This window comes from Panthera uncia (assembly GCF_023721935.1).
Source record: "Panthera uncia isolate 11264 chromosome A1 unlocalized genomic scaffold, Puncia_PCG_1.0 HiC_scaffold_17, whole genome shotgun sequence".
Classification (NCBI taxonomy): Eukaryota; Metazoa; Chordata; class Mammalia; order Carnivora; family Felidae; genus Panthera; species Panthera uncia.
Window position 1 is genome coordinate 27,990,655 of NW_026057577.1, and position 26,857 is coordinate 28,017,511.

Below are 26,857 nucleotides of genomic sequence, written 5' to 3' on the forward strand. Positions count from 1 at the left end.
CCGCGACGACTGCCAGCTGCCAAGATGGCGGCACGGAATCGCGCTCGCGCTCGCGCTCCCGACTCCCCTCCCCCAGGCCTCTTGGGGGTTGGGAGCGCAACGCGCGTAGCCGTGCGCGGGTCGCCCTGCGTCCTGGGTGGTGGTTCCGCCAGCCGCCCGCCCCGCGCCATGCGTCTCTTCGGCTGGTGGCAGCTCCTGCTTTGGGTGCTGGGGCCTCCTGCCTGCGGCCTGGAGGGTGAGTGCGTGCTGGGGCCGTGGCCGGGGGCGGCAGGCGGCTGCGGGTGAAGTGACCGGGCGCGGTGGAGGTCTGTCGGGGTGACGCTCTTTCACCTGCGCGGGGGCCCGCGGCGCGCCCCTCGGCCCTTCCTGGGGCGGCCGACGCGCCCACTCCCGCATCGTCGAGACCTTTTACGCCGGTGGTCTGTTCTCCGGGTCAGGGGTGGCGAGGACCCCGTTCCGGCTCCCGCAGCAGCAGGCGTCAGTCAGCCAGGAGTGACCGTGTATTAGTGCTTACTGAGCCTTAGCTTTTATTATGAATGATAAAAATCATAACGAATAGCCGCCATTTATGGTGCCCTTCCTAGGAGGCGGAACAGTGCCTTGTCTCAGGTAGTCACCCTAGGAGATAGGCTCCAAGAGTATCTCCGTGTTACAGGTGGAGACGCCTGAGTTGGAGGTTCGGGTAATGGCAGAGGTTGTCTATTTACCTGCAGAGCCCACGCTTTCCTTTGCATCCTGATGGATCGCTTTTTTCTTTGTTTGTTTTTTAATTAAAAACATTTTTTTAATGTTTATTTATTTTGAGGGGGGGGGCAAGCAGAGGAGAGGGAGAGAGAATCCCAAGAAGGCTTTGTGCTGTCATTGAGGAGCCCTACCTGGGGCTAGATCTCACAAACCGCAAAATCATGACCTGAGCTGAGGTCCAGAGTGGTGCTCCTAGCCCTTCGAGCCATCCAGGTGTCTCTGGATCACTCTTCTAAGAAGGCTGCTTTTGCTCAAGTGGCTGTATGAAGGACAGATGAGAAAAATACAGGAGACTCCCAGGGTAACCCACTGCTTGCTGTGGCATGCTCTCAGGGCATTCTCAGGTTGGGAGGCAGCCACCTCGGAGGCATGGCTGCGGCCAGGAGTGAGGTCTTAACCCTCAGGGCTGCCTCACACCACTCCTCAGTTCTATTAAAGTCCGGACCCTTTGACCTTGCCTGTAATTGGCTATAGGAGTAGGCAGGTCTTTCCTTTCCCCTGGGGTGGGGGTGTCCTGGAAGGAGGCAGGGTAGCTGGGTATCAGGGAGAAGAGTGAATAGTAACACAAATGTTATTAATGAAAGCCCTGGTTATGTGCCAGGTGCTATGCTTAGTGCTTCATGAGTATCATCTTACTGAATTTTCAAATGCTTATGAAGCAATTGTTGCTGTTGTCCCCATTTTACAGATCAGGAAACTGAGACTCGGCATCAGTAAGTCTTTTGCCAAGATCTCCAACATCTGGAAGTTGAAGAACTATGTTTCAAGCCCATGTCTGTCTACGTCATGGTCAGACCTCTGTACTACACCTCCCTGTCCCTGCACTTAACCACCAGCTTCAGAGAGGGGACAGCATGTGCTGGATAACTTTTGTTTGTTTCTCAGATCATTCTCTAGTCTTCTCTACCCTGTCCTGTGCCTGAGTGGCTGTCCTGTATGGCATAATAACTGGCTCTCTTGCCTCCTGCCCCTCTGTGGGTTGGAATGAGGGGAGAGTGAGGTCAGGATATTGATTCTCTCAGCTCCCTCCCCCGGGGATTATCACGGCTTGGCTTTGTCCGTCCATGGAAAGTCATAGCTTCTAGAAGGCTAAGCTCACTGTTTCAAGGTTCTGTGACTGTTTCTGTTTCTGAACTCTTAGAGTCTGTGGGTGGTAACTTGCTCCCTCTCTGCTTTACTGGCCTTGGAGTTCCTTACCATTGCTCTTCGTTTCTTCACAGCCAGCCCATACGTTGGTGGTGCCTTTACTGATTTCAGATTGCCCAAGTTGAGTGTGCTCTCTGCACAGGGGACTTAGTGTTAAAGTCAGTGGGAGCCCACCTGGCAGTCTGGGTCATGTGCATGCAGACCTGAAGAAACACTAGCCTTAAGGTGGGCCATTGGTCATCATGGCCAGGCCATGAATGGGGTGAGGACAGAGGGACTTTCACCAGCTGTGTCCTTTTTAGGGTGGCTGAAAATCCAAGGCTTTTTTGTCTGTAGTGGACACCACTGGCAGATTAGCACCTAGAGGTAGCAGTGCTATCCAGGTGTCAAAGCACAGGAATGAACTCCTGGCTTCAGCACCCCATGCCTGTCTTCACTAAGCAGTCAACTAGCAGATTTTTCCTGAGCACCCATCCTATGTCATATACTCTGCTGGGCATTTGAGGTACAGTGGTGAGCCAGATGGGGAAACAGGACTGCCCTCTTGTATGATGGGGAAGGCAGGCATTAAATGACTACAAAGAAGTAAATTTCAAGAGTGGAAAATGCTAAATCCTTCAGGGAGAATCCCATGGCATTATTGGGTGGATTGGATGCAATGGTAGACACCTCTGGTCTGGGTCTGGGAGGATGAAGTTCACCTTAAAGTGGTGAAGTAAGCGGTAAGATCTGAAAGATGAGGGTTGCTTGGGTGGCTCAGTCAGTTAAGTGTCCTCTTAATTTCAGCTCAGGTCAAAATCTCGCAGTTTTGTGGGTTCAAGGCCTACCTCAGGCTCTGGGAGCCTGCTTGGGATTCCCCTTCTCTCTCTGCCCCTCCCTCACTTGTGCTCTCTCTGTCTCTTTCAAAATAAACAATAAATTTAAAAACAGAAAGAAACCCCTCAAAGATGAGTCAGATTAGCCAGAAGGAGAGAGAGTAGGGGGCTTTCCTGGCAGGGAAACAGCCCTTGGGACAAGTAGGTGGAGGAGATCATGAGTGTGCAGGGAACAGAAATGTCTGGTGATGCCTGTTGAGAGTGTGGACAGTGGCCACTTCACGTGGTGCCTGGGTATCACTGCTATGGACCGTAGACTCATTCACAGGCAAGGGGAAGCCACTGAAAGGGTTTTAGTGACATGATCAGACTTGCCTTTAGCTTTCAGTTCCTCTTGTGTTGCTGTGAGGAGCAGGGTCTGGAGAGGGAAGAGAGGGTCAACCATGGAGCCCAATTGGGTATTACAGCAATTGTCCAGGTAACAAATGGCAGTGGCCTGGACTGAGGGGCGTGAGTGGGGATGGGAGAACTCTAAAATGTAGTTAGCAGAGGAATTCATAGAACTTAGTTACAGTGCCTTTCCATCTCTTTGAATCGTAAACCTCAGCCATCATCATCACTACAGGCCTTGAACCCACAAAACTGCGGGTGATGATCATCATTTATGGAGTGCTTACCACATGCATGGGACTACATACATCTTTTCTCATTTAATCTGCACAGGAGCCCTGTGAATTTCTGTATTGTGGTATTTTCTCCATTTTTAGATGAGCGCAGTATTTCCCATGAAAGAATGGGTTGCTGGCCCTCGAACCCCTGGCTGTTTTTGGTCCTTTCCCATGTGGCTCCCTGCCTCAGAAACCATTGTGGAGTACTGTGGCTGGTTCAGAGTCTTCTGAACAAAATTGGAAGGGTATGAAGGATCTGACCCAGGTTATGGCTCCCTGGCAGCACTGGCGTGGTGCCCCTACCCTTATTCTCCAAACATCTTCTTTCTGCCATTAAGGTAGTAATTTTCACCTTTGCATCCCTCAAACTGTAATCGCCTTGTTGAGGTTAAGAAGCAGTCTCTTTTAATTCTCTTTCCCTCTCTCTCTGTACCCCCCCCATAAATAAATAAACTTAAAAGAAGCAGTCTCTTTTATTTTATTTATTTTTAATGTTTATTTATTTTTGAGAGAGAGAACAAGCAGGGAAGGGGCAGAGAGAGAAGATAGAGGATTAGAAGCAGGCTCTGTGCTGACACCAGAAAGCCCAATGTGGGGCTCGAACTCAAGAACCTGAGATCATGACCTCAGCTGAAGTCAGATGCTCAACTGACTGAGCCACCCAGGTGCCCCGTACCCCTCTATTTTTGTGTACCTTCCCCAGTTCTCCATGAATTGTGAGGTTTTCCAGTCTAGCTGGTGGGAACAGGTGCTTTTCTCAACTCTGTGTGATCCTAATCCTTTTGAGTGTTTTTTTCCCCCAGCTTTGGGAGCTTACTCACATGCAGATGTTGACTGGTGTCCTTGAGGGGGTGCGGGGAGGATCTCTCTCCAGGTCTTGAATCCTGTCTCTGCAGCTTGCCCATCTCCACTTATTCTGTCCCACAGACTCTTTCTTGGTCTCTCTGAAACCTCAGTACTTACTGTATCCTCAACTTGAGGAGTCTCCTGGACTGCCTGCTTTCCCCTCCTGACCCATGGCAGGAACTCCCTCGGGCGGGCGGTAAGCTGGAGCATTTGTAGGGCTGTCCTCACTGATTTCTCTTCCTGTTTCTCCGTGATCCCTGTCCTTCGTTGCCTGCTAACTAGTCTCCTGAAACTGTTTCACATTTTTGGCCTTTTTTGGGAAACTTTCACATTTTTCAATAGGGAGGGTAAATCTGGTCCCTTTTACCCCATCTTATCCAGAAACAGAATTCTCAGAGAATGTTTTTAAACTGGTGAATGAATCTGTAAATCTCTATGGGGATATTCTTGGAGAACTTTTACAAATGTGCATACTTTAGGAAGCTCCCAGACCCCTTCCCAACTTTGAAGCCAGTTGGTTAGTCACACTTTGGGGACATGCTCTTGGCATGGCAGAGCCCATTACCTGGCTGGTGGTTTCCCAGCCACATGATGAGTTTGTCTGAGTGTGGCTGGGCTCATTTGTTTCCCCTGGTCGGTGCCTGGCATAGAGTCTGGCAGCTCTTGTTGAGTTCATGGGAGCTGGAAGGTGGGAGTCATTGTTATAGGAGTGAGTGGAGATTGCTCAATGGATGTATAAGACTGCCCTAGACTTTCCTTACCTGAGCATTTTACCCACTCTCTGTCTAATGGCTCCAAAGTGAGAGGAAAGTCCTCCTTCCCCCCTGCTGCTGTCCCTGCACTGAGGAGCCCACCTCCTGGCACTCCTACAGGCAGTAGCCCAAGGGCAGCAGGCTCTGGCTGGAGAGTCCACCCCATGCAGTGTTCTCAGGCCTTGTGGCACAGCAACCCTGGAGGTATCACGTAGGGGAGGGGAGGGTAAGGCCCAATCTGGAGGAGCAGCCAGGACATTTCACTCCTTGACCTGGCTCTGCTACTTACTAGCTTGTGTGCATTTGGCCATTACACTACCTCTCTGTGCCTCAGCTTGGTCACCTATTTGGTGGGGATGGTGACCCTTGTGCTGCCGGTCTCACAGAGCTTTTATAAAGTGCGCAAAGATGCTTTGCCGTAGTGGAATTTTCTATAAAGGCATCATTATTTTGTCAGATAGTCTCATCAAACAAATGAAATTGTTAGTGTTTGTGTTGTATTTTCCTAATTGGATGTCTGCCCTGGAATGTTTTTGCTTATAATCCATAAAGCAGGTTTCAGGTTTTGCATGAAGCTGTGTATTTATTTGTCCACTTTATATTTGGCATTGATTAGTACCTCCTGGTGACCTTCATGATCTGGAGACTAGGGGTGGTCCTCTGATAGTTTCATGGACAGGTTACCGTTTTTCCCTATAGGGGAGCGTTTCTTATTTCAGGAGAACTGTAAATCTTTGGGGTTCACGTGCTCTGAAGTGACATGACTGTGAACATGCTGGCACATTTTAGTTGCAGAGGAACACAGTCACTTGCTGTCGGAGGAACAGTCTGCGCCGGCTCTGCAGGCAGGGGCCCTGTCGGTGGGTGAGGAGCAGCCCTCCCGCGGCCAGGCGGGCCAGGACAGATCAGCCGGAGACTCGAGCGCAGTGCTGGGGCTGGACACGGGTGGTGACCACGTGGTGATGCTGTCTGTGATCCCCGGGGAGGCTGAGGCTGAGGCCAGGCTGGGCCGTGAGCTGAGCAGCGGCACCTGCGGGGCCGGAGGGGAGGAGGACTCACGCTGCAGTCTCCGAGAGCATCTGTTCTCTCTGGATGGCGCCCGGGCGAGCTTCCCCGACCGAGAAGAGGAGTATTACCCAGAGCCCGACGTGGCCGACGTGGATCCAGCCCCGCCCGAGGACTCCAATAACACCGAGAGTCTGAAATCCCCCAAGGTGAACTGTGAGGAGAGAAATGTGACTGGTTTGGAGAACTCCACTCTGAAAATTTTAAATATGTCACAGGTAAGAAAGAATGGTTTAGCACTTTTCATCTTTTCAGCATGTGGGTTTTATGACTTAATATTCTCAACCTTCAAATGGAGGGTCACAGTCTTTATCCTTTTGTAAGTGGGGCTGCATCAGTGAAAATTGACTTGCGTCTCTGATGTTGTAGGGACAGGAGGAGATATGACTAGTGTTGATTATGCTTTTTAGGTGGCTTAAGCCTAGTCACCTTGGGGTGCCCTCACCACCAAGCCTCATGATGAAAATCCCAGTGCACAGATAGGCACTTGGCATCAGAATCCTAGCAGTTTTCTTCTTCCCTGAGGTCTTTGTTAGAGGCAACTTAAAAATATCCGAACTACTGAAATTGTGATTTAGCATTGTTTAGACCAGTGATACTCCTGGGAAGCATGTTCTAGTAATGAAAAGTTTCTTTCCTCCAAAGAATATGACTCCAGTATTTACTCCAGAGTGAGAGCTGAGACCACTGTCCCCATCCCAGTCACGCATTTCCAGCCTGTTGCATAAAGGATGATTCCAAAGAGAACACTGGGATAACGACTGACTGTTTCTGTAAGATTGTTAAGCCAGATAGCAGGATGAGTTCAGTCTGCTTATGTAAGAGAAGAAATCCTAGCTCTGCAAGGTGTGGCTGCTTATTTTAGATGAGGATGTGTGGTACGTTGAGCATCCGTAGCCCCTCCCAAGTGCAGGGGTCAGCCCTGGCCTCACTGCCTCCCCTGAGTGCTCTGTGGGACTGATTCTTGGCACACACATGGCCAGGAGAGTGCACTTTCAGCAGTCTGAGTGAGGGTGGTAGCAGGGATGGTGCACCCTTAAATTGAACTAGACTTTGGCCAAATATATTCATCTGACTGCTTAGTACAGACTTTGATCTGCTGAGATGATGGTGGAGATGACAGTGCTTTAATCGTGCCATTAGATTGTGTGTGAGGCACAGGTCAGAGGCTGGGACAGTAGCCTGTGTCCTGTGACTACTTAGTATTTGAATTGTTGAATTATGAAAAATACTAATATTGCTCTCTAGTAGTATCAAGAAAGCTTACAGGAAAGTTTATAATTTGTCGTTTCATAATACTTTTCTACTGTTTCATGGATTCATATGGTTCAAAACCCAAAAGGTTCTTTTAAATTTTTTTCTTTTTTTTATTATTTAAAAACATTTTTTTTAATGTTTATTTTTGACAGCGAGAGAGAGAGAGAGAGAGAGAGAGATTGGGGGAGGGGCAGAGAGAGAGGGAGGCACAGGATTTGAAGCAGGCTCCAGGCTCCGAGCTGTCAGCACAGAGCCTGACATGGGGCTTGAACTCATGGACTGCAAGATCATGACCTGAGCTAAAGTCAGACACTCAACCAACTGAGCCACCCAGGTGCCCCTTTAAAATTTTTTTTTTTTAACATTTAATTCATTTTTGAGAGAGAGAGAGAAACAGAGCGTGAATGGGGGAGAGGCAGAGAGAGAGAGGGAGACAGAATCTGAAGCAGGCTTCAGGCTCTGAGCTGTCAGCACAGAGCCCCTTGTGATGCTCGAACTCACAGACCACAAGATCATGACCTGAGCTGAAGTTGGACACTTAACTGAGCCACCCAGGCACCCCTAAAATCCAAAAGGTTCTTAAGGGGATGGCCTGCATCTCCTTTGGGTTGGTGTCCCTCCTCCTCGCCTTGGAAGCAGCGGTGTTTACAGTTTCTCGGGCATCTGTCCGGAAAAAGGTACGTGCACATTTACTGCTGACTTTGACATTTGTTCCTTTTACCACAGGACCTCATGGATTTTCTAAACCCAAATGGTAGTGACTGCACCCTAGTCCTGTTTTACACCCCGTGGTGCCGATTTTCTGCCAGTTTGGCCCCTCATTTTAATTCTCTGCCCCGGGCATTTCCAGCTCTTCATTTTTTGGCACTGGATGCATCTCAGCACAGCAGGTATGTTCCCTCAATAGAGTTTATGTGTCATCCTTCCAGATGAGGGTTGCGGTTATTTGGAGGTCATCATCGGTTCAGTTAGAGGCAGAGCAGGTAGGTGTGGAGTAGCGGGAGGGATAGAGAGGGTGAGTGGTAAGGATTGTCAGACTTCTCAGGGAGCTGATGCCTCCCTCTCTGGAGGCCCCTTAAGAGGAGGGATTGTTCTCTGCATGGTGGAATTTAAAGGTGGCTCCGTCTGATGGCACTGGAGGGTCCAGAGGATTATTTACGGTTTTGGCCAGACTGAATTAGCAAAATTAGTGTCACAAGTGTGACCTTCCTGAGACTCAACCCCAGTTTAGGTTTCCACTCCTAATAGCCCAACTCAGCATCCAATTCTGTGTCGGCTAAGGATTTATTTCTTAACTTCTGTTATTTTTTTCTTTCCTTTCTTTCCCTCCCCCTTTCTTCTTTCCTTTCTCTCTTTTTTTTTAATGTTTATTCATTAAAAAATTTTTTTTCCTTATTTTAAAAAAATTTTTTAAATTTACATCTAAGTGAGTTGGCATATAGTGCAACAATGATTTCAGGAGTAGATTCCTTTAATTCCCCTTACCCATTTAGCCTATCCCCTCTCCCACAACCCCTCTAGCACCCCCTCTGTTTGTTCTCCATATTTAAGAGTCTCTTATATTTTGTCCCCCTCCCTGTTTTTATATTATTTTTGCTTCCCTTCCTTTGTGTTCATCTGTTCTGTGTCTTAAAGTCCTCATATGAGTGAAGTCATATGATATTTGTTCTTTCCTCTTGTTTACACTTATTCGTGCATGCATGTTTCTTAGTGGACAGTCAATAAATTAATATAAAGAATTAATTTAGCCCTTTAAAATGAAATTTACTTTTGTTATATATTGTTCTGTGGGCTTTGTCTTTTTTAGATGTTCAGTGAGGTAAGTTATAAAGAACTACTTTGTTCCGATGTTATGTGTTTCCCCCAAGTGCTGTGACTGTGCATGGATTGTCAAGTGTGCCCCACCTCCTCGAAATCATATGCCCTTTAGCAGGTCACAGGAGATTGTGTGTGAGTCAGTTTGGAAAGTCTGGAACATGGTCAAGTTGGTAAAAATGGAGTTGAGTGAAACTTTTTTGAGTAAAAATTAAAAAAAAAATTTTTTTTTAATGTTTATTTTTGAGAGAGAGAGAGAGAGAGCGAGCAGGTGCGGGACAGAGAGAGAGGGAGACAGAATCTTAAGTAGGCTCCAGGCTCCGAGCTGTCAGCACAGAGCCCAACACAGGGCTTAAACTCAGGAACGGTGAGATCATGACCTGAGCTGAAGTCAGATGCCTAACCGAGTGAGCCACCCACACGCCCCTTGAATGAAAATTTTGAGTAAAAATTTGTGCTCCACTGAGCTTCAGTGAGGGTAATGTAACTGCCAATGTTTTGCTCAAATTGTTTAGGAAGAAAGAAATTTCAGTGAGTTAGTGATCTCACAAGGGCTTCAGGGAAATATGAACATGGCCTGGCCCAAGGGGACAGACTGATGTTAGTGTCAGACTTTGGGCCTTCCCCTGCCCACAAGCTGGCAGGGCTGGCTCCCATCAGCAGTTCAGTGCTCTGGGTTTCGGTCTCACCCCCCTACTCCCCATTCCCTGCCAGCTTTTATCATCTGCTTTGTTCCTTCGTCTTCTTGCATCCTTCTCAGCGCCTGCAACGGCGCCTTAATCATGGAGAGTAGGGCATACTTGTTATATGGCCTGGGACGTGTGTCTGCCTCATATGTTAATATTTAAGTTACAACAGGTTTACAAAAGAAGAAATCCTGATTACCCAATACTGTCATTTTACAAACAGGGGAAACTGAGGCTTCGAGGTTACACAGTCTGCCCAAAGTTCACACAGCTGGTTCAGTGGCGGAACGGAGGCTTCAACCTGAGCGTTTTGACTCCAGAGCGTATACCACTACTCTGTATTATGTAAAGGTGAAATGGTACCACTCAGATCGTATTACATCCTGCCCCAATTGGGAACTTCCTGGTGTGTCTGCTAGATCATAGATTCCCTTGTGCAGACTTACCAAACTAATTGCTTACTATAAGTTGACTCTTGTATGAGGGATAGAGCTGGGCATTCTGGAGAGTTTGAAATTTCTTCCGTTAAGTAAATTGACACAGTGTGCTTTGTCCATGAATTAGGATTTTCTAGTCTGATCTCTTTTGGCAGTTAGCAATTTAAATAGTGGAATAACTAGGAGCATCTGGCTGGCTCCTAGTAAGAGCATGTGAGCATGTGACCCTTGATCTTGGGGTTGTGAGTTGGAGCCCAATGTTGGATGTAGAGTTTACTAGAAAAAAAAATACTGGAGGGGCAGCTGGGTGGCTCAGTCAGTTGAGTGTCTGACTCTTGATTTCACCTCAGGTCAGGATTTCATGGTTCGTGGGACCAAGCCCTGCATCTGGCTCTGTGCTGACACTGTGGAGCCTGCTTGGGATTCTGTCTCTCCCACTCCCTCTGCCCCTCCTTTGCTCTCTCACTCTCTCATTCTCTCTCTCAAAATAAATCAATAAACTTAAAAAAAAAAAGTGGAATAACTGTTGAGGGTAGTTCCTTATTGTAATAGAAAGCAACTCAGGGGGCGCCTGGGTGGCACAGTCGGTTAAGCGTCCGACTTCAGCCAGGTCACGATCTCGCGGTCCGTGAGTTCGAGCCCCGCGTCAGGCTCTGGGCTGATGGCTCGGAGCCTGGAGCCTGTTTCCGATTCTGTGTCTCCCTCTCTCTCTGCCCCTCCCCCGTTCATGCTCTGTCTCTCTCTGTCCCAAAAATAAAAAAATAAAAAACGTTGAAAAAAAAAAAAAATTAAAAAAAAAAGAAAAAGAAAAAAAAAAAGAAAAAAAAAAAAAAAAAAAGCAACTCAGCAGAACAGGAATGCCCCCAACCTCAACCCATAAGGAAAAAGGTCAGAAATAGCTGAAGCATATAGTTTGAATATCAGAAACCTTTATAGGTCACAGGAAGCTGATCCATTGTCATTCTTTGCTATCCGTTCTGATAAGGTAATTGTGTGAGCAAATCTGTTAATTCAGGTTTTCTGACCGACTTCTTTCTCTCATAGCCTTTCTACCAGGTTTGGCACCGTAGCGGTTCCTAACATCTTGTTATTTCAAGGAGCTAAACCAATGGCTAGATTTAATCATACAGACCGAACATTGGAAACACTGAAAATCTTCATTTTTAACCAGACAGGTATGTAGAAATAATATGCTGTAGAAGGGATTTTATTTTAAACCTTCTTTTCTAATGAACTGTTGTGGTTCTGCTAACAGTCTCTCAATCAGGGGCATCCAGGTGGCTCAGTTGATTAAGCATCTGACTCTTGGTTTTGGCTCAGGTCATGATCTCACAATTCATGGGATCAAGTCCCTCGGCAACAGTACAGAGCCTGCTTGGGATTCTCTCTCTGCCCTCCCCTTCCTTCACCACTGCCCCTCCCCCCCCATCTCCGCTCTTACATTCTCTCTCAAAATAAATAAATTAAAAAAAAAAAAAAGTCTCGGGGCACCTGGGTAGCTCAGTCAGTTAAGCGTCTGACTTCAGCTCAGGTCATCATCTCGTGGTCTGTGGTTCCGAGCCCTGCATCGGGCTCTGTGCTGACAGCTCAGAGACTGTAGCCTGCTTCTGATTCTGTGTCTCCCGCTCTGTGTTCCTCCCCTCCTTGCACTCCCTCTGTCTCTCTCTTTTAAAAATAAACATACATTAAAAAAAATTAAAAAAAAAAATCTCAATCATTGTGGCAAGCTTAACATGAATAGGTAATTTTAATGAGTACTGATACCTTTTAAAAAACAGCTTTATTGATTTAGAGTTCACATACCATACAACTGTAGATAACTTTTTACATACATTTTCACTTAAGTATAATATTTACACAAAAATGTGCATCAATCATTGGTGTTGTGAGTGATGAGTTTTCACAAAATGAATACCTTGGGTAACTGGGACTCAGATTTACAGAGGACATTACCAGCGCGCACCCCTCCCCAGCACTGCTGCTCCTGCCCACAAGGATAACCGCCATCATGACTCCTGACGCCGTGGACTAGTGTTACCTGTTTCTGAACTTTGTATTAATGGAGATATACAGTATGGATTATTTTTTTTTTTTGTTTTTAATGTTTATTTTTGAGAGTGAGTGAGTGAGCATGAATGGGGGAGGGGCAGAGAGAGAGGGAGACCGAGGATCTGAATCAGGCTCTGTGCAGTCAGTGCAGAGCCTGATGTAGGGCTTGAACTCATGAACCGTGAGATCGTGACCTGAGCTGAAGTTGGACGCTTAGCCGACTTAGCCACCCAGGTGCCCAGTATGGATTCTTTTGTGTCTGGTTTATTTCAGTCACCATTATGTTTGTGGGATTCATCGGCGTCACTGCAGGTGGTTGTATTTTCTTCCTTTGTGTTGCCATGTGGTGTTCCATTTATTCATCTATTTGCAGATGCTATTTTAATTCCTTAATATTTGCCAAAACATATGACCTTATTTTTTATTCTGTATAAGTCTGAACACTATATAATGAAGAAATTTTCTTCTTTGGAAACATTTGCTCCTTAGAAGCTTTAATGCCTTAATTATGAGCATCCCACTTCTTCCTGAAGTAAATTCATTGGAAATAAAAATAAGTTATATCATGCCTTCCATATATATTAAGTTGCATCTAATTATATCTATACTAAAGAACCAAGAGCTCAGTTACCTCATAGGAGCAAGAGGCTTGTTATCAGATAGTTAGCTATTCAGGTCTTACAGTACGAGAGCCCTGATTATCAATCAGATTGATAGGGAGAGAGGGAGCCATTTTGCTCAATGCTCTAAGAAAACCTAGAACACAAGTGAAATTGAGAGGTCACAGCATCTTTGGTAATCACTGATCTCAGTGGTGGGTGGGTCTAACAATTTTTTCAGTGAATTATTTAAAAGCTTTTTGAATTTGGGGCCCCTGGGTGGCTCAGTCAATTAAGCATCCAACTTTGGCTCAGGTCATGATCTCATGGCTTGTGGGCTCGAGCCCCGCATTGGGCTCTGTGCTGACTGCTCAGAGCCTGGAGCCTGCTTCAGATTCTTTGTCTCCTTCTCTCTGCCCCTCCCCCACTTGTGCTCTGTCTCTTTCAAAAATTAAAAAAAAGAAAATTAAAAAAAAAAAAACTTTTTGGATTTAGCATTCCTGAACCTGTGAAAACAATCTGTAGGTCCCTGAGAGTAGCTTTACCAGTTACTTGTTGAATTTTGGTTTCAAAAAAGAAAATACAGCTCTTACAATGCACTAAGACCCTTCTGAGGAGTTCACAGTAATTCGAGTGTTTAGGCTTTGAACTGCTGAATGGGTTCCTGTTTCTTTGATGTGGTGGGAGAAAGGCAAGGTACAAATTATACCAACAGGCAAATGAAACCCATCCCAGATATACTAGTGGTAGTGTTTATTTTAAGACTGCATATCTTTTTGCATGCCATGCAAAATACTTCAGAAAGATCTATAGCGTTGTGCTTTCTATCTGATTTGAAACAGCTGATTTCTCTTTCAGGTATAGAAGCCAAGAAAAATGTGGTGGTAACTCAAGCTGACCAAATAGGCCCTCTTCCCAGCACTTTGATAAAAAGTGTGGACTGGCTGCTTGTATTTTCCTTATTCTTTTTAATTAGTTTTATTATGTATGCTACCATTCGAACTGAGAGCATCCGGTGGCTCATTCCAGGACAAGAGCAGGAACATGCGGAGTAGTGATGGACTAAAAGCAGAAGTCGGAATGAGGAATTTCAGAAATTAATGCTGCACTTTCATACATTTTCTCCAGTGAAGTGTCCTCTTACAACTTCAGGCAGATTAAAAGAATCATGCATTTGTTGAACTGTTAAATGTGTTAAAAATTATAAATTGTTTTAATACTGCAATAAGCAAATACAAAAATACTCGGTAGAGTTCACTATTGTTGTTTTTAATAATCCAATATTTTAAGAGAGTAATCCAGTTTGAAATGCAAAGCTGTGTTCAGGTGGTATGGTGAGTAGAATGACAGTACACTTCATAGAAGGAAGAAATAGGACACTAACGTTACAGTTTTAGAAAACTCTTGATTCCTTAAATAAATGTCTAAGAAGGTTGTTTTTCTTTTCATTTGCAATTTTGCTCTCAGTCTGTAAGCAGAAAAGTGTTCTGTTATGAAGAATAAGTAGAATCGGTAAGTGTCACCTTCTGAGTAACTGTTGGGAAAATGGAAGAGTCAGCTGCTTTGGTGTTTGTGATCTCTCATTTCACCGAAAGAATATGAAGTGCTTTAAGCTGTTTCTGGATAAGGCAGATGTTAGGAGAAAGTAAATGTTATCTAACTAAAGCTTATTTATTATCAGTTCTAGGCTAAAGCATAACTCAAATTTTAGTCACAATTCCCTAACTGGCATGCATTAACTGAACCTTAATATGTTCTTAGCACTGTGATAGTTTTAGTGAGAGCCATAAGAAATATCTAACACTGTTCCTGCCCACAAGTTGATTCTATTCTAGTTTAGATCACATGTAGAAAAGAGAGAACATATAATTTATTCCATCGTTTTGGAAAGCTCCTTCTAAAAGATCCCTTAAATTCAGACATGACATCTAACTAAAAATGATAATTAACTTTTATACTGTTTACAGTGTTATAGAGTATTTCATTTTCTGATACACCCTACATTCTATGGAAGTGGAACCGTAGTTGAGTCACCTTTCAGAATGTTACACTGGACAGGAGTTTATGTATAACTTTATATTGTGGACAGCTGTGGCTGGAGTGGTCGCTCACAGGAGGGGACACTGGTTCAGAATAGTACCATTATGATTTTCATTTTACAAATAAACACAGAGGCATAGAAAGAGATTGAGTAACTTGCCCAGGTTACACACATAGTAAGTTGATGAAGCTGAGATTTGAACCTTTACATGTATGTGTATGTATACTTAAGAATTTAAGAACTTCTAGTGATTTCATCTTTTATAATAACTAACACTTGAGTATTACTATGTGTGTTCCAGGTACTATTTTAAGTGCTTTACATACTGTTTTGTTTACTGGTATAGGAGCTCTAGGAGACCGACACTAGTATTACATTTCCTTATTTTACATAAGGGTAATAAATGAGGCCTCAAGTAAATTCTCTTGGTCAGGCAGCTTCCAGTGGTGGGACCCAGCTTCAAACCTAAGCATGCTGACTGGAGAAGCCTCTAGGTGGGCTGGGACCTTGCCCTGCCTCTATGCCATGGCCTGAGGGACCATCATAATACATTTCCCTCTCATTTTTCCCCTTTGCTTCCCATAGTTATAATTACAGTATAGCCATCACTTAGCACTTTGGTCTTTTTATTTTGTTTTGCTTAACAAAAATAAATATTTCACTGTTGCCAGTAGTTTTCCTAACCATGATTACTTAATAGGTCTTTGAGTAGATTCAGCATTACTTAACTTTTTTTTTTTTTTTTAATGGTTGTGTATTGTCTCAATTCCTTAGGGGCACACTGCCAGATTGGAGATTATCAAAGATACAGGTATTTTCATACCTTTGAAATGTAATGGGGCCCTACTCTAGTCTGGAGTTTGAGGAAAGGCTCTTAGGATGACCAAAAGGTCCATGGCTTTGCTTCTAGTACTTAGCTGAGACAATCTTTCTGGGTTTTCCTTGGAGGGAAATTGGAGCAGGGCTGTTCCCTAGAGGGGAGGTTCAAGCGTAGAGAGATCAGTTGGGAGGCAATGGTACTGAAGGAAAGGGAAGCAGAAGGCAGGAAGGAAGGTCCAAGAGTTGCTAAACCACCCTAGGCAAACATAGTATCTGTCTAGCAGAACACAGTGCACTGGTACCCATGCCAGGGATGGGGAGGGCCATGATTCAATTACATGGAAGACAGCAAAGATCATGCTAGTCACCAGGGACAGAAGTCCAAACACTTCTGCCCACTATGTAGTATCGGTTGCCAAGGAAAACACAACACACGCACTGGATGAACAGCATTTTTATTCACAGAAGAGACAGCCAAGATCAGCTCCAGTAGTGTGCCTTGGTCCTCCACAGCAGCCAAAGGCCTGAGTGCCTAAGCACAAGTCACCCCTATCCATGGAGTGTGAAATACTGAAACGGGGTGGGGGAGCATGCCCCAGGGATATTTGACTTCGTGCTTAATCTGAACAAAGGATTACATACCGAGTCTGGCACAGGGAAGGATATTCCCACATAAGGTGATAAGCCCAGACCAGGCTACATAGGCTCTTTAGGACTATTGGTAAGCAAGTATTCTAGGCCCAAAGCCCATTCTTATTTAGTTGAGTAGGGCTTAAAGGACTGTGAGGAGGAGACTGCCTTTCCCAAGAGTGTCCACTATACAGGAAGTGCTCAATTTTTGCTAAAGAACTTAAATCCTACTAATTGGAGACCTACACAAGAAGGCAGAGTATTCACAGCCACTACTGGTAGACATCACTTCCTCTGGGTCCTACTGGCATTACTACTGCTTGCTTTTCATAACTAGACCTGAGATGCCACAGTTTCCTACAGTGGATTTAGGGAAGGAAAATGATGAGGACTCTCTTGTTACCTCACACCTACCAGTTTCATTTTGCAGTTCTCACTTTAATAAGCAAATTTGTAGAATACAAACTTGTATTCCCCCAATTAGGTACTGGAAACAAAATGCAACTTTCAATTCCATCCCCAGTCTCTGCCCACTTGAGACATCAGGCAAAGGAATCTTGGGTGTCTTAGATGAACGTCTTGAGACCAGTGGTATTTGATCAGGGTCTGGAGATTCCTCCCTTGAGTTTTTGTCAAGTGGGCAAAAGCTAAAAAGGTGGGTTGTGGCAGAAGTCTTAATTTTAGCATATTTTAAGGCAAAAAGTCTTTTTCCCCCAACTCCATATTGGGAACTAAAACTAACTGCTAGCGACTGCTAAGTTGAACTGATTGGACTCTCATATATTGCTAAATCCTATGCAAAATTGATTAATTTGCTTAAACTGGTAAAAAAAAAAAAAGGTACAAGTGAATATACTAAAAACCAGTGAATTGTACGCTTTAAAAGGTGAATTTTATGATACGTACTATTACATTAAAAAAAAAAAAAGGCAACTGGGGCGACTGGGTGGCTCAGTTGGGTAAGCGTCTGACTCTTGATTTAAGCTCAGGTCATCATCTCAGTTTGTGAATTTGAGCCCCGCATCGGGCTCCGCCAGTGCAGACCCTGCTTGGGATTCGCTGTCTCTCCCTCTCTCTGCCCCTCCCCCGTGTGCTGTCTCAAATTTAAAAAGGCCATGAAAAAGGAATAAGAAAATATTAGCAAACCTATGTAAAAGAATACCCCCCCCCCCAATAATAATTAGTAAATCTATCTACTACATACCTGGAGTGCCTACTATGAGCTACTTTTTAGAGAGCACGAAGAGCCAGGTTTCCAGATTGTCCTATCTGGGCCAGCAGAGAGGAGCCAGCGTGCCAAGGCCTCAGCAGATAGGGAAAAAGACACAGCAGGGTTTACGTTCGCAGCCTCGGTTCCCTACCTTACAAGCCCCGTTCGGAACCACTGTGGTTCCTGGCCCTCCGCGAGCAGCAAGTGGAGCGTTGCCCTAGCACCCACCCGCAGCTCATCGCCTCCTGTCCCCGCCCGCGACGTCCTGCCGCCGGCGCTGGCTCTTCGCCTCACCGCCCAGGAGGGAACTCGGCATAGGCTGTCCGTGAGTGTGCGGCCAGCGGGGCGGACGCTGAAGAGCCGATCCCGCGGTCACACCTGAGCGCCCAACGCAACGCGGCGCGCAAGCTAGCCGGCCCCCTTTGCCGCACGGGAGCGAAACGAATCCCGTGCAAGCACCAAGCGACGGGCGCGGAGCGGGACCTGAGAGCGCGAGGGCCTGCGGGGGCCTGCCGCACCGGCCAGTCGGCTGCCAGCGCCATCTGCGGCCTCGGAGCTCCCGGGGGCCTTCCGGGGCTGGCCGCGCGGGGCCCCGCGGTACGGCCTGACCGGCGGCTGAGGGCCCTCCGCACTGTCCTCGGCTCCCAGCCGGGCCCCGCGGACGCCAGCGGACGGCGCGCAGGCAGCGCGCCGGGCAGCCCTCGACCCGTGGCTATGGCGGCGGCGTGGGGGGCGCGGGGGCCGCTGCGACTCCTGTTCGAAATGCTGCGGGGCCGGGCGGTAGGCTTCTCGGCCAAGGTGAGTGCCGGGGCCCGCGGTGCGGGAGGCGGAGGGACGGGCCCGGGCCACCCCCCAAGGCCTCGGACCTTGATGGGGAGGCGTTCGGGTGCGGGGCACCATCGTCTTCTCCTGGCTTGCAGATCCCGTCGTTGGCTACGAAAACTGCTGTCCGGAAAACAAAAACAAAACAAACAAAACAAAAAACAAAAACCGAGGACGAGTTTTGTTAAAGTGCGAAAAGTAGTTGTAAAACTATGTGATGTTTAGAGTCACTTGAAATGACGAAAGACGCTGTGCCGCTAGATTGTGCGCTCGGTGAGAGCAGGAACCGGCTCCGGCAGGGCGCGCTCGCCGGAAACCCGCTGAGTTAACTCATTTGTTTGGGTGTGATGTTTTTGGAGGAATTATTAATAAATTATCTTTTTTTTTTTTTTTTTTTTTTTTTTTGGCGTGACAAGTCTATTCCTCTTTCGTCTTCCGCGCGGCGTTCCGTCAGTTTTCTTGAGTTAGAAATTAATGTATTAGGGTAAATTAACTTGATGGCAAGTTTTAACACGTAGCACCACCTAGTGGGAGAATGTTGCATTAAATTTGCCATTTCATCTTCGCTTGCTTGTTAGAACCCTTTGGTAGTTTGAAGGTGTTTAACAAGAGAAATTTAAAATAGCTCGATGATGGAGGAAGATAAACACTCTGTTTCGTGACCATTAAGGTGAGAAAACAAGTTGAGTGCTGACACCTAAGTGTGGGCTGAGGCTTACCTGTTCCCAAAGTGCTGATGATTAAAATTGTAGGGTTCAGAGGAATGAATAAACAGACATGATTTGAGTGGCTGCCGCGTGCTAGGCTCTATGCCGGGTGCCTTCACAATCAAGATTTCTTCCACTTAAGTCTTTCAAAAAATGTGGACACGTAGATGTTGTAATACCCTCGCCATAGACAGGAGGATACCAGTATTCAGAGAAGCTAAGTGATTGTTCAGTATCTCCCAGCTGAACAAAGCTAGGCCTCGAATCCTATGTGTGTTCTCTCCCAAGTGTGTTCTCTCCAAATCCTATGCTTTTCCCTGTTCTTCTCCCCATCTCCTGCAGAAAAAAAGATTAAGTCCACCACAAAGGGTTCTATAGAAGGTGTGTCTCCAGGGGGACCATCTGTGTTATAGATGACGTGGTTCCATTTCACAGTCTTGGACATGTCCCTCTTCTTGCGCAGACACCTGTGGTGAGCACAGAGTGCAAACCACCGACTTCACTGGAGATGTGCATGGCAGAGAATGTGGACAAAAACAGCTCAGCATGTTCCACTGACTTCAGTTGACTGCTGCATTACCTCCAGCATGGTTAATAGTTTTCTTTGCAGCTACTCAGTGTGGACACAGAAAATTTAATTTTTTTCCATTATGATCTGACTTGACAACATATTTAGGTGACTAATAAGAATTTTACATGATCTCCTATAGTGGGTCACTGTAAAACTAATGAATAGATGTTTTGGTTCTTAATAGTAAATGGATTTCATAATAAGTCTTTAAATGTTTGTATTTAATTAAGAGCTTAAAATTTTTTTCTCTTTTGTTAGTTGGGGGAAGGGTAGCTGACCTAGCAAGGAAGAGAAACAAGAAAATTAGTTCATTAGCAACCGTTTTTTCTCTTCTTAGAGAAAACATTTTTTCTTTAAGAAAATTTCTTTAAGAATGTTTTTCTTTAAAAACATTTTTTAAATGTTTATTTATTTGAGAGAGAGAGAGAGAGAGAGACAAAGTATGAGTTGGGGAGGGGTAGAAAGAGAGGGAGACAGAATCTGAAGCAGGCTCCCGTCTCTGAGCTGTCAGCACAGAGCCTGACACAAAGCTTGAACTCATGATCTGTGAGATCGTGACCTGAGCCAAAGTCAGGTGATTAACCGACTGAGCCACCAGGCTCCCCTAGAATAAGTTACCTTAAAGTAGGTTTGTTTACTTTGCCATCTTAATCACATCAATGTCAGTGATAAAAGATTTCAGGATTTCTGAAAGTGGGCTCAACTCAGCCCCCAGTTGCCATTTGGTGAGGAGTCCTTGTATTAGTTTTGTCTTTCTGGGTGACATTGCCTCTCTCACCTGAGCCATCAGTAGCCCTGCAGATAGGTAAGGTAGGAGGTATTGGTAGGCATTTATGGTGGAATGAGAAGTAAGCTCCTCTGACTTGCCACTAGAGTGTCCTTCTCTTCTTTCTCTGGCCATGATGTTTAGAGTTCTTTCAATTAAAAAACAGCATGAGAAGTGTGGGCCTGTTAACCAACAGAACTCTGGGTCTGTGAATTTCATCACCAGGGTGAGTAGGACCAAACTGGACACTGCTCTGGCCAGACTGGAGGGATTTGTTTTATTGGTGCCCTGAAAAAACTCACTCTGCTTAGGCTAGGGCTTTTTACCTATAATCCAGAGGATCGATGGACTCCCAGAAGTTATTATCCAAAATCCTGTGTTAAGTGTGCATTTATTTTTTTCCCCTCTGGAGGTTAGTTTTTCATCGGATCTGAAAGGGGATAGTGAACCCAGAGAGCTAAGACCCATGTGAGTAAGCAGTGAAGGCTGCTACTAATGTGACATGGGACCATCCAAAGAGCAGTAGACCTGGAGTTTAGAGCCCTGAGTTCTAATTCTGGACCTGACAATGGACTTGCAGGGTTTTCTTGCATGGATGTGCTTAGCGAGTTTCCCACATCCTCGAATGCTGGCCATCCGTAATGGTCATTGGTAAGACGACCAGTGGTTAATGGTTAATGGTTGTATCTGTAATAAACCAGAGACACAATTGTGAAGTTTGAGGCAACAAAAAGGTGTGGTGAGACAACATTCTATGGAGATAGCTGATTTTATATGTAGTTAGCCTTGTTTTTGTCTATTTTTTAGAACAGAGGAGCCAAAGGTGGTTACAAATTGTTGCCCTTAAGATTTGCTTTCCTATATCTCTCCATAAGGTAAAGAGCTTTGAGTTTATTGTAATTAAACTGAACCTCTACATTTCAGATATTAAATGTGTTCTTTTCATAGGCTGCAGATGTTCACTGTTTGACTGCAGAGGAGAGGAACCAAGTTATACATGACCTTAAAGCAGCAGGATGGTCAGAATTAAATGAGAGAGATGCCATCTACAAAGAGTTCTCCTTCAAAAATTTTAATCAGGTAATAATTACATATTCTTGCTAGTGCCGTCGTCTGTTTGTGTCACCTTAGGCTGTGACTTTTTTTTTTTTTTTTTAATCCTACTGGTTTTGGGGTCCCATGTGAATCCAGGGTCCAAATCCTCTCTTCCTCAAGAATTCAATGGTAGTTGCTCTGTCCTTGTTGACAGGTGCTATCATCTAACCAGGTGATTCTCAGATGTATGGGAAGGGAATTGTTTTTGTTATTTGGAAAATCAGATTCTGAAACCATTGTGTTGGTGTTGATTAGGATATATAGTTTCCTTTCATATTCTTTTTATTTTTAAAAAATTTAAAAAAAATTTTAAAATTTACATCCAAATTAGTTAGCATATAGTGCAACAATGATTTCAGGAGTAGATTCCTTAGTGCCCCTTACCCATTTAGCCCATCCCCTCTCCCAGAACCCCTCCAGTAACCCTCTCTTTGTTCTCCATGTTTATGAGTCTCTTCTGTTTTGTCCCCTTCCCTGTTTTTATATTATTTTTGTTTTCTTTCCCTTATGTTCATCTGTTTCGTCTCTTAAAGACTTCATGTGAGTGAATTCATATGATTTTTGTCTTTCTTTGACTAATTTCACTTAGCATAATACTTTCCAGTTCCATCCACATAGTTGCAAATGGCAAGATTTCGGTCTTTTTGATTGCTGAGTAATACTCCATTGTATAGATATACCACATCTTCCTTATCCATTCAGCCATCGATGCACATTTGGGCTCTTTCCATCCTTTGGCTATTGTGGATAGTGCTGCTATAAACATGGGGGTGCATGTGTCCCTTCGGAACAGCACACCTGTATCCCGTGGATAAATGCCTAGTAGTGTAGTTGCTGGGTCATAGGGTAGTTTTATTTTTAGTTTTTTGAGGAACCTCCATACTGTTTTCCAGAGTGGCTGCACCAGCTTGCATTCCCATCCTTTCAAATTCTAAGTAATATTAAAAGGTAGTATGGCACCTGGGTGGCTCAGTCGGTTAAGCGTCTCTTGATTTCAGCTCAGGTCATCATTTCACGGTTTGTGAGTTTGAGCCCTGCATCTGGCTCTGTGCTCCCTCTCTCTAAATAAATAAATAAGCTAAAAAAAAAAAAAAAAAAAAAAAAAAAAAAAGATAGTGTGAGTTTTTTATGTTTATCAGAAGAGGGCCAGAGTAAAAGCGATTGAGAAACATACACCTGTTTGACTGATTTCCCCTACTTTTCTTGGACACTTGTCAAGTTTTCTTTCTCTCTGTACGTGTATTTCAGTCTCTAAATCAACCCCCAAGCTGCACCCTCTTCTCTGAATGGCTCATTTTCCCCCAGCCCAAGAGCCAGCTCTTACAGCTTTTCTTAAAAGCTAACCTCCCCCCTTGGAGACTCAGCCTTAACAAGGTAACTGTTCCATTAGGGCCCCACCCTCTTTAGAGAGTCATCTCCCATGACTTACCCTGCAGCTTTCACTCCACTGCGTTTATACAAGGTCAGTACTTTTGACTATTTCATGTTTGTTCAGTTAGTTTGGTAATCCTCTGGACAGATTTATTGTTTTTGTTTATATTAGGTGTCAGCATCTAGAAGGCAGAGACCATGTTTGCTTAAATAACTCTCTATTGTACCTGACACAGTACTGGGTACAAACAGGCATTTGATAAATGCAGACATTGATTACAGTGTTTGCTGGTTTCTGGAAGGGTGTGTGAGGACCAGATTTCCACGAACGAAGCCTCCGACATGTTTTCCTAGTAAATGCCGTTGGCTCCGCTGAGCTCCATGCCCTTTTCTGCTCTCCATCCATCTGGCTGCCAGCCTTCTGCTCTGAGTCTCCAACTCCTGAGGAAACCTGGACCACGCCGATTCCCTGTCCCTGCTGCCCCATGTGCTTGACAGCTCTTGTCAGGGGCTTAGCACTCCGTGGCTGGTGGCAGGGAATCCCCTTGGTACAGTAAGCTCGTGCATAAGCTCTAGGTAGCATTTTCCAGGCTTATTAAAATTCTTACATGTGTACAGCCTGACTTCTTTAAGCCTGGGCTAATTTATTGGGCTTGAACATGTGGCTTAAAGTACTTGAGTAGTGTTGCCTCAGGCTCTGCCCAGGAGTCAGTGGTCCGGCACACTCTAACCCTGTGCTTGGGGTGACTTTCAGATATGGGAGGGAAGGGAAGCTGTGCAGGGTGTCCTTGATTAATTGTAACATTATTCATCGGGACATTTTATTTAACTGCCTCCCCCCCCCCCCCCCCCCAATTCACTCAGCTTTTGGGAGAAAGAGGCACATGACAGGAAAATCAGCCAATGTCAGGGAATGTATTCAGAGAACAAGAGATTATATCCTGGGGTCAGTTTTCCAGCTAGGTCTCTTATGACTTCTGCATGTACAATGGCCTGTAATTGCATCTGTTGTCATGACACTTGTCGGTGCCCACCAGCCCAGATTCACCAGGGACATACCTTGGGCTCCGTTGAGCATGCCGGGCTTATTTTCTTATTGCAGTGAGGGAGATTGCACACCACAGGGAGCTGCGGAGCATCTCAGGGAGATGGTGTTGGAAAGATGGTTTAGTCTGATTAGATGCTGTCAGAAATGGGCAGTTCTATGCTTCAGTATTTGAATACATCTTACCAGTAGGGAGAGTTAGGCTAAAGTGGGGCCAAAGCTGAGATTGGGAAAGAAATCATTCATTAGCTGGGAGAGGAGGGTGTTTGGTATTTTGTGGTGTGGACAGTGTTCACGTTTTGTCTGTGTTCACATAACCTTGCAGGGTGGTCTTGTTTTTGTTTGAATCCATCACAGTAGCAGAGTGGCCTTGTCTGGCGTTGATGTTCACGTTTAACCCCAGCGCCTTGGTGTGAGTGCCAGGCCGGCTCCCGGACATCAGGAGTCGCCTTTCTCTTTTTCACAAGTGATGTTTAGAGTGGTGACCCTCTTGCACTGATAGATCCTCACTTACCTTTTATTTAGGGCAGAAAAGATACTGGTTTTTATTAATATAAAACACTAAAGTAGGATGTTGTAAATTAAAAAAAATCCCATTGTAACTCCTCTCATCTAGGTTTTCTTCTTTTCTAGTCTTTCTCCGCCAAGAGTTGACTCACATTGTAGAAATTGTTCATGCAGTTAAATTTTAACAATCAGCTTAATTTTTATTGTAAAGGTAATATTTGTTAACTCAACAAATATTTATTAAACATCTTCTTTGTGCCAGGCACAATTCTTAGCTCATGTAGCTCCCATTCTAGTGGAGAACATATCTACACGAGTAGATAATATCATTCCAGGTAGAGCTAAGTGCCATGAAGAAGCGTAAAGTAGGATACTGGAATGCAGGCTGATGGAGGAGTGTACGCACTGTTTAAGATGGAGTGGTCTGGTCTGGAGGGCCCTCTTTAGGGAGGGGACATCTTGAGGCCTGAATCATGTGAAGGAGCTCAGCCAAAGCACCAGCATTCCTGAAGGAGAGAAAGGTGAGAAAATTCCTGAAGCAGGCATGATCTTGGCCTGACTGAGGAAGTGCCAGAAAGCCAGTGTTCTGGAGTGAGCAGAAAGGAGAGACTGGTAGGAGATGAGGCTGAGGAGAGGGAGCGGCTAGAGCACTGGAGCCTTGTCTGTATGGTGAGGAGTTTAGATTTTAGTCTGTGTGGGAAGGCTACTGGGATTTCAAGCAGACAAGTGCCAAGGTTTGGTTATGTTCTAAGAAGGTTTCCCAGGCTGTTCTGCTATGAATAGACAGTAGGAGGGCCAGAGTGGAAATAGGCAGACCCTCTGGGACACCACTGTGGTAGGCTGGGTAAGTGGTGATGGGGGATCCTGGAGGTAGCAGTGGAGTGGAGAGAAATGTAGGATTCCTCATGTACTTTGAAGAAGGAACAATCAAGACTTATTGTTAGATTGGCTCTGGGGGAAGGGGTCAGGCAAGCATGGTCCCTTGGTTTTGGTGCAAGGTATAGGGTGAAGGACGTCATTTACTGAGCTGAGGATGATAGGGTGGGAGGCAGGGTACAGAGTTACGAATCCTGTTTTAGACATGGCAGGTTTGAGATACTTACTAGTCCCCAAGTGGTGTTACCGGGTCAGCAGTTGGGTATGTGAGATCGGAGCTCAGGATGGAGATGCTGGTTTAAGAACTGTCAGCAGGGGTAATCATGAGAGCACAGACGTGGGTGGCAAGAGAGCACAGGATGGAATGGGCAAATAGAGGCACTGGGCACCTGGTACGTTCTTTGTCGTAGGAGAAAAGGCAGGATGTGTGCATATTAGGTGCAGGTAGGTTGCTACATTTGTCCTGGGAAGTAGAGGTAGAACCATCTCTTCTGATAGTTTCTGTTTTTTCAGTGAGGTTTTCAATGGGGAATGAACAGGAGTGGGAGGAGTGTTGGAAATCTGGGAAGATAGGAAAAAGAGTGGGGTAGCCACCTTGCAGGCTAAGGCAGCCCACTAATTAGGGGAATGTGGTCGGTTTCAGGGCAGTTTTCAGTGTCCCTGGAGATTTATGGTCGTATGTTGCAAGGGAAGATTTTCGTGTGTTTTGTCCAGCTTTGTTCAGCTGTTTGGGCACAGGCTTCGAGTAGATACGGAGTTGGGCTTAATAAAGGCTGCACTTGTGACAAATGAGTCCAGTTTAGGAACTGAGGGGCAGGGGAAATAAGGGTGTGTGCAAGGCAGGAATTAAGAACATTGGAGCTTGGAATCTAGCTGGTAAGGAGGGAGGTGATGTGGGTGATGGATGGTGAAGAGGTGGAGGTGTCAAGTTGGTATAACCTTTTTTGAGGGCAGTTGGGCGGTGTGTATCAGCTTTTAAGATGCACATACCCATTGTCTAATCTAGAAATTTATCTTCTAGATACTGTGCTCCATGGATGCAAAATGGATATATGAGGATGTTGGCCTAGAATATTTTGTGAGTGGGCATTTCCATGTGCCCCAGGCACACCTTGATGAGATGATGTCTCCCTTGCTCAAGCAGCCCCGCCCTTAGTGAGAGTTTGGGAGACCTGCTGTGGTCTGTGCCCTCCTGCCAGTGGCCGTACCTCCCCATGGCTTCGCTGTGTGTCCTCAACTCTGTAAACGGAGTGAGCCGCTCTCAGAACTGGTCCCCTCTCTCCCTTAACACAGCCCACACTGAGTGTTAGCATATATTTAAAAAAACTCTTGGCTGAACATACAGGTAAAATTACATTCTTTTTAATCCTCTTAGTAGGTTACGAACATTTTTCAGGTCTCTGTATAGTCTTTTTACTTAAATAAATCTTCAGGAGTAAGGTTACATTAGGTTAGGTGTTACAGTTTTTAAATGGTTTGCTTATGCAGAGTGTGTAAAATGGTGTTACCAGTTTGCTT

General features: G+C 45.4%; 2 protein-coding genes across 3 annotated transcripts in view; both read left to right on the forward strand.

Annotated features, from left to right (window-relative positions):
* On the forward strand, positions 1–14,334 carry TXNDC15 (thioredoxin domain containing 15). Its single transcript, XM_049649205.1, has 5 exons — positions 1–235; positions 5,761–6,254; positions 8,020–8,183; positions 11,276–11,406; positions 13,738–14,334. Exons 1-5 carry the CDS (start codon positions 25–27, stop codon positions 13,932–13,934), a joined length of 1,197 nt encoding a protein of 398 aa, XP_049505162.1. The 5' UTR covers positions 1–24; the 3' UTR covers positions 13,935–14,334.
* Positions 14,335–17,931: 3,597 nt separating this feature from the next.
* PCBD2 (pterin-4 alpha-carbinolamine dehydratase 2) overlaps positions 17,932–26,857 on the forward strand; it is a 52,014-nt gene continuing 43,088 nt past the window's right edge. The window contains exons 1-2 of one of the 2 annotated variants that reach the window (XM_049649219.1): positions 17,932–18,377; positions 21,394–21,525. In XM_049649219.1, the coding sequence (XP_049505176.1) occupies positions 18,294–18,377; positions 21,394–21,525 (216 nt within the window). In that variant the 5' untranslated portion in view covers positions 17,932–18,293. The remainder of the gene's footprint in view (positions 18,378–21,393; positions 21,526–26,857) is intronic. The other variant, XM_049649221.1, reaches the window with a different exon arrangement.

Coding starts and splice junctions, on each gene's coding strand:
- TXNDC15 (XM_049649205.1), top strand. CDS start 25: ATGGCGGCACGGAATCGCGCTCGCGCTCGCGCTCCCGACTCCCCTCCC. Junction 6,255..8,019: donor AAATTTTAAATATGTCACAG/GTAAGAAAGAAT, acceptor CTTTTACCACAG/GACCTCATGGATTTTCTAAA. Junction 8,184..11,275: donor GATGCATCTCAGCACAGCAG/GTATGTTCCCTC, acceptor TTTCTCTCATAG/CCTTTCTACCAGGTTTGGCA.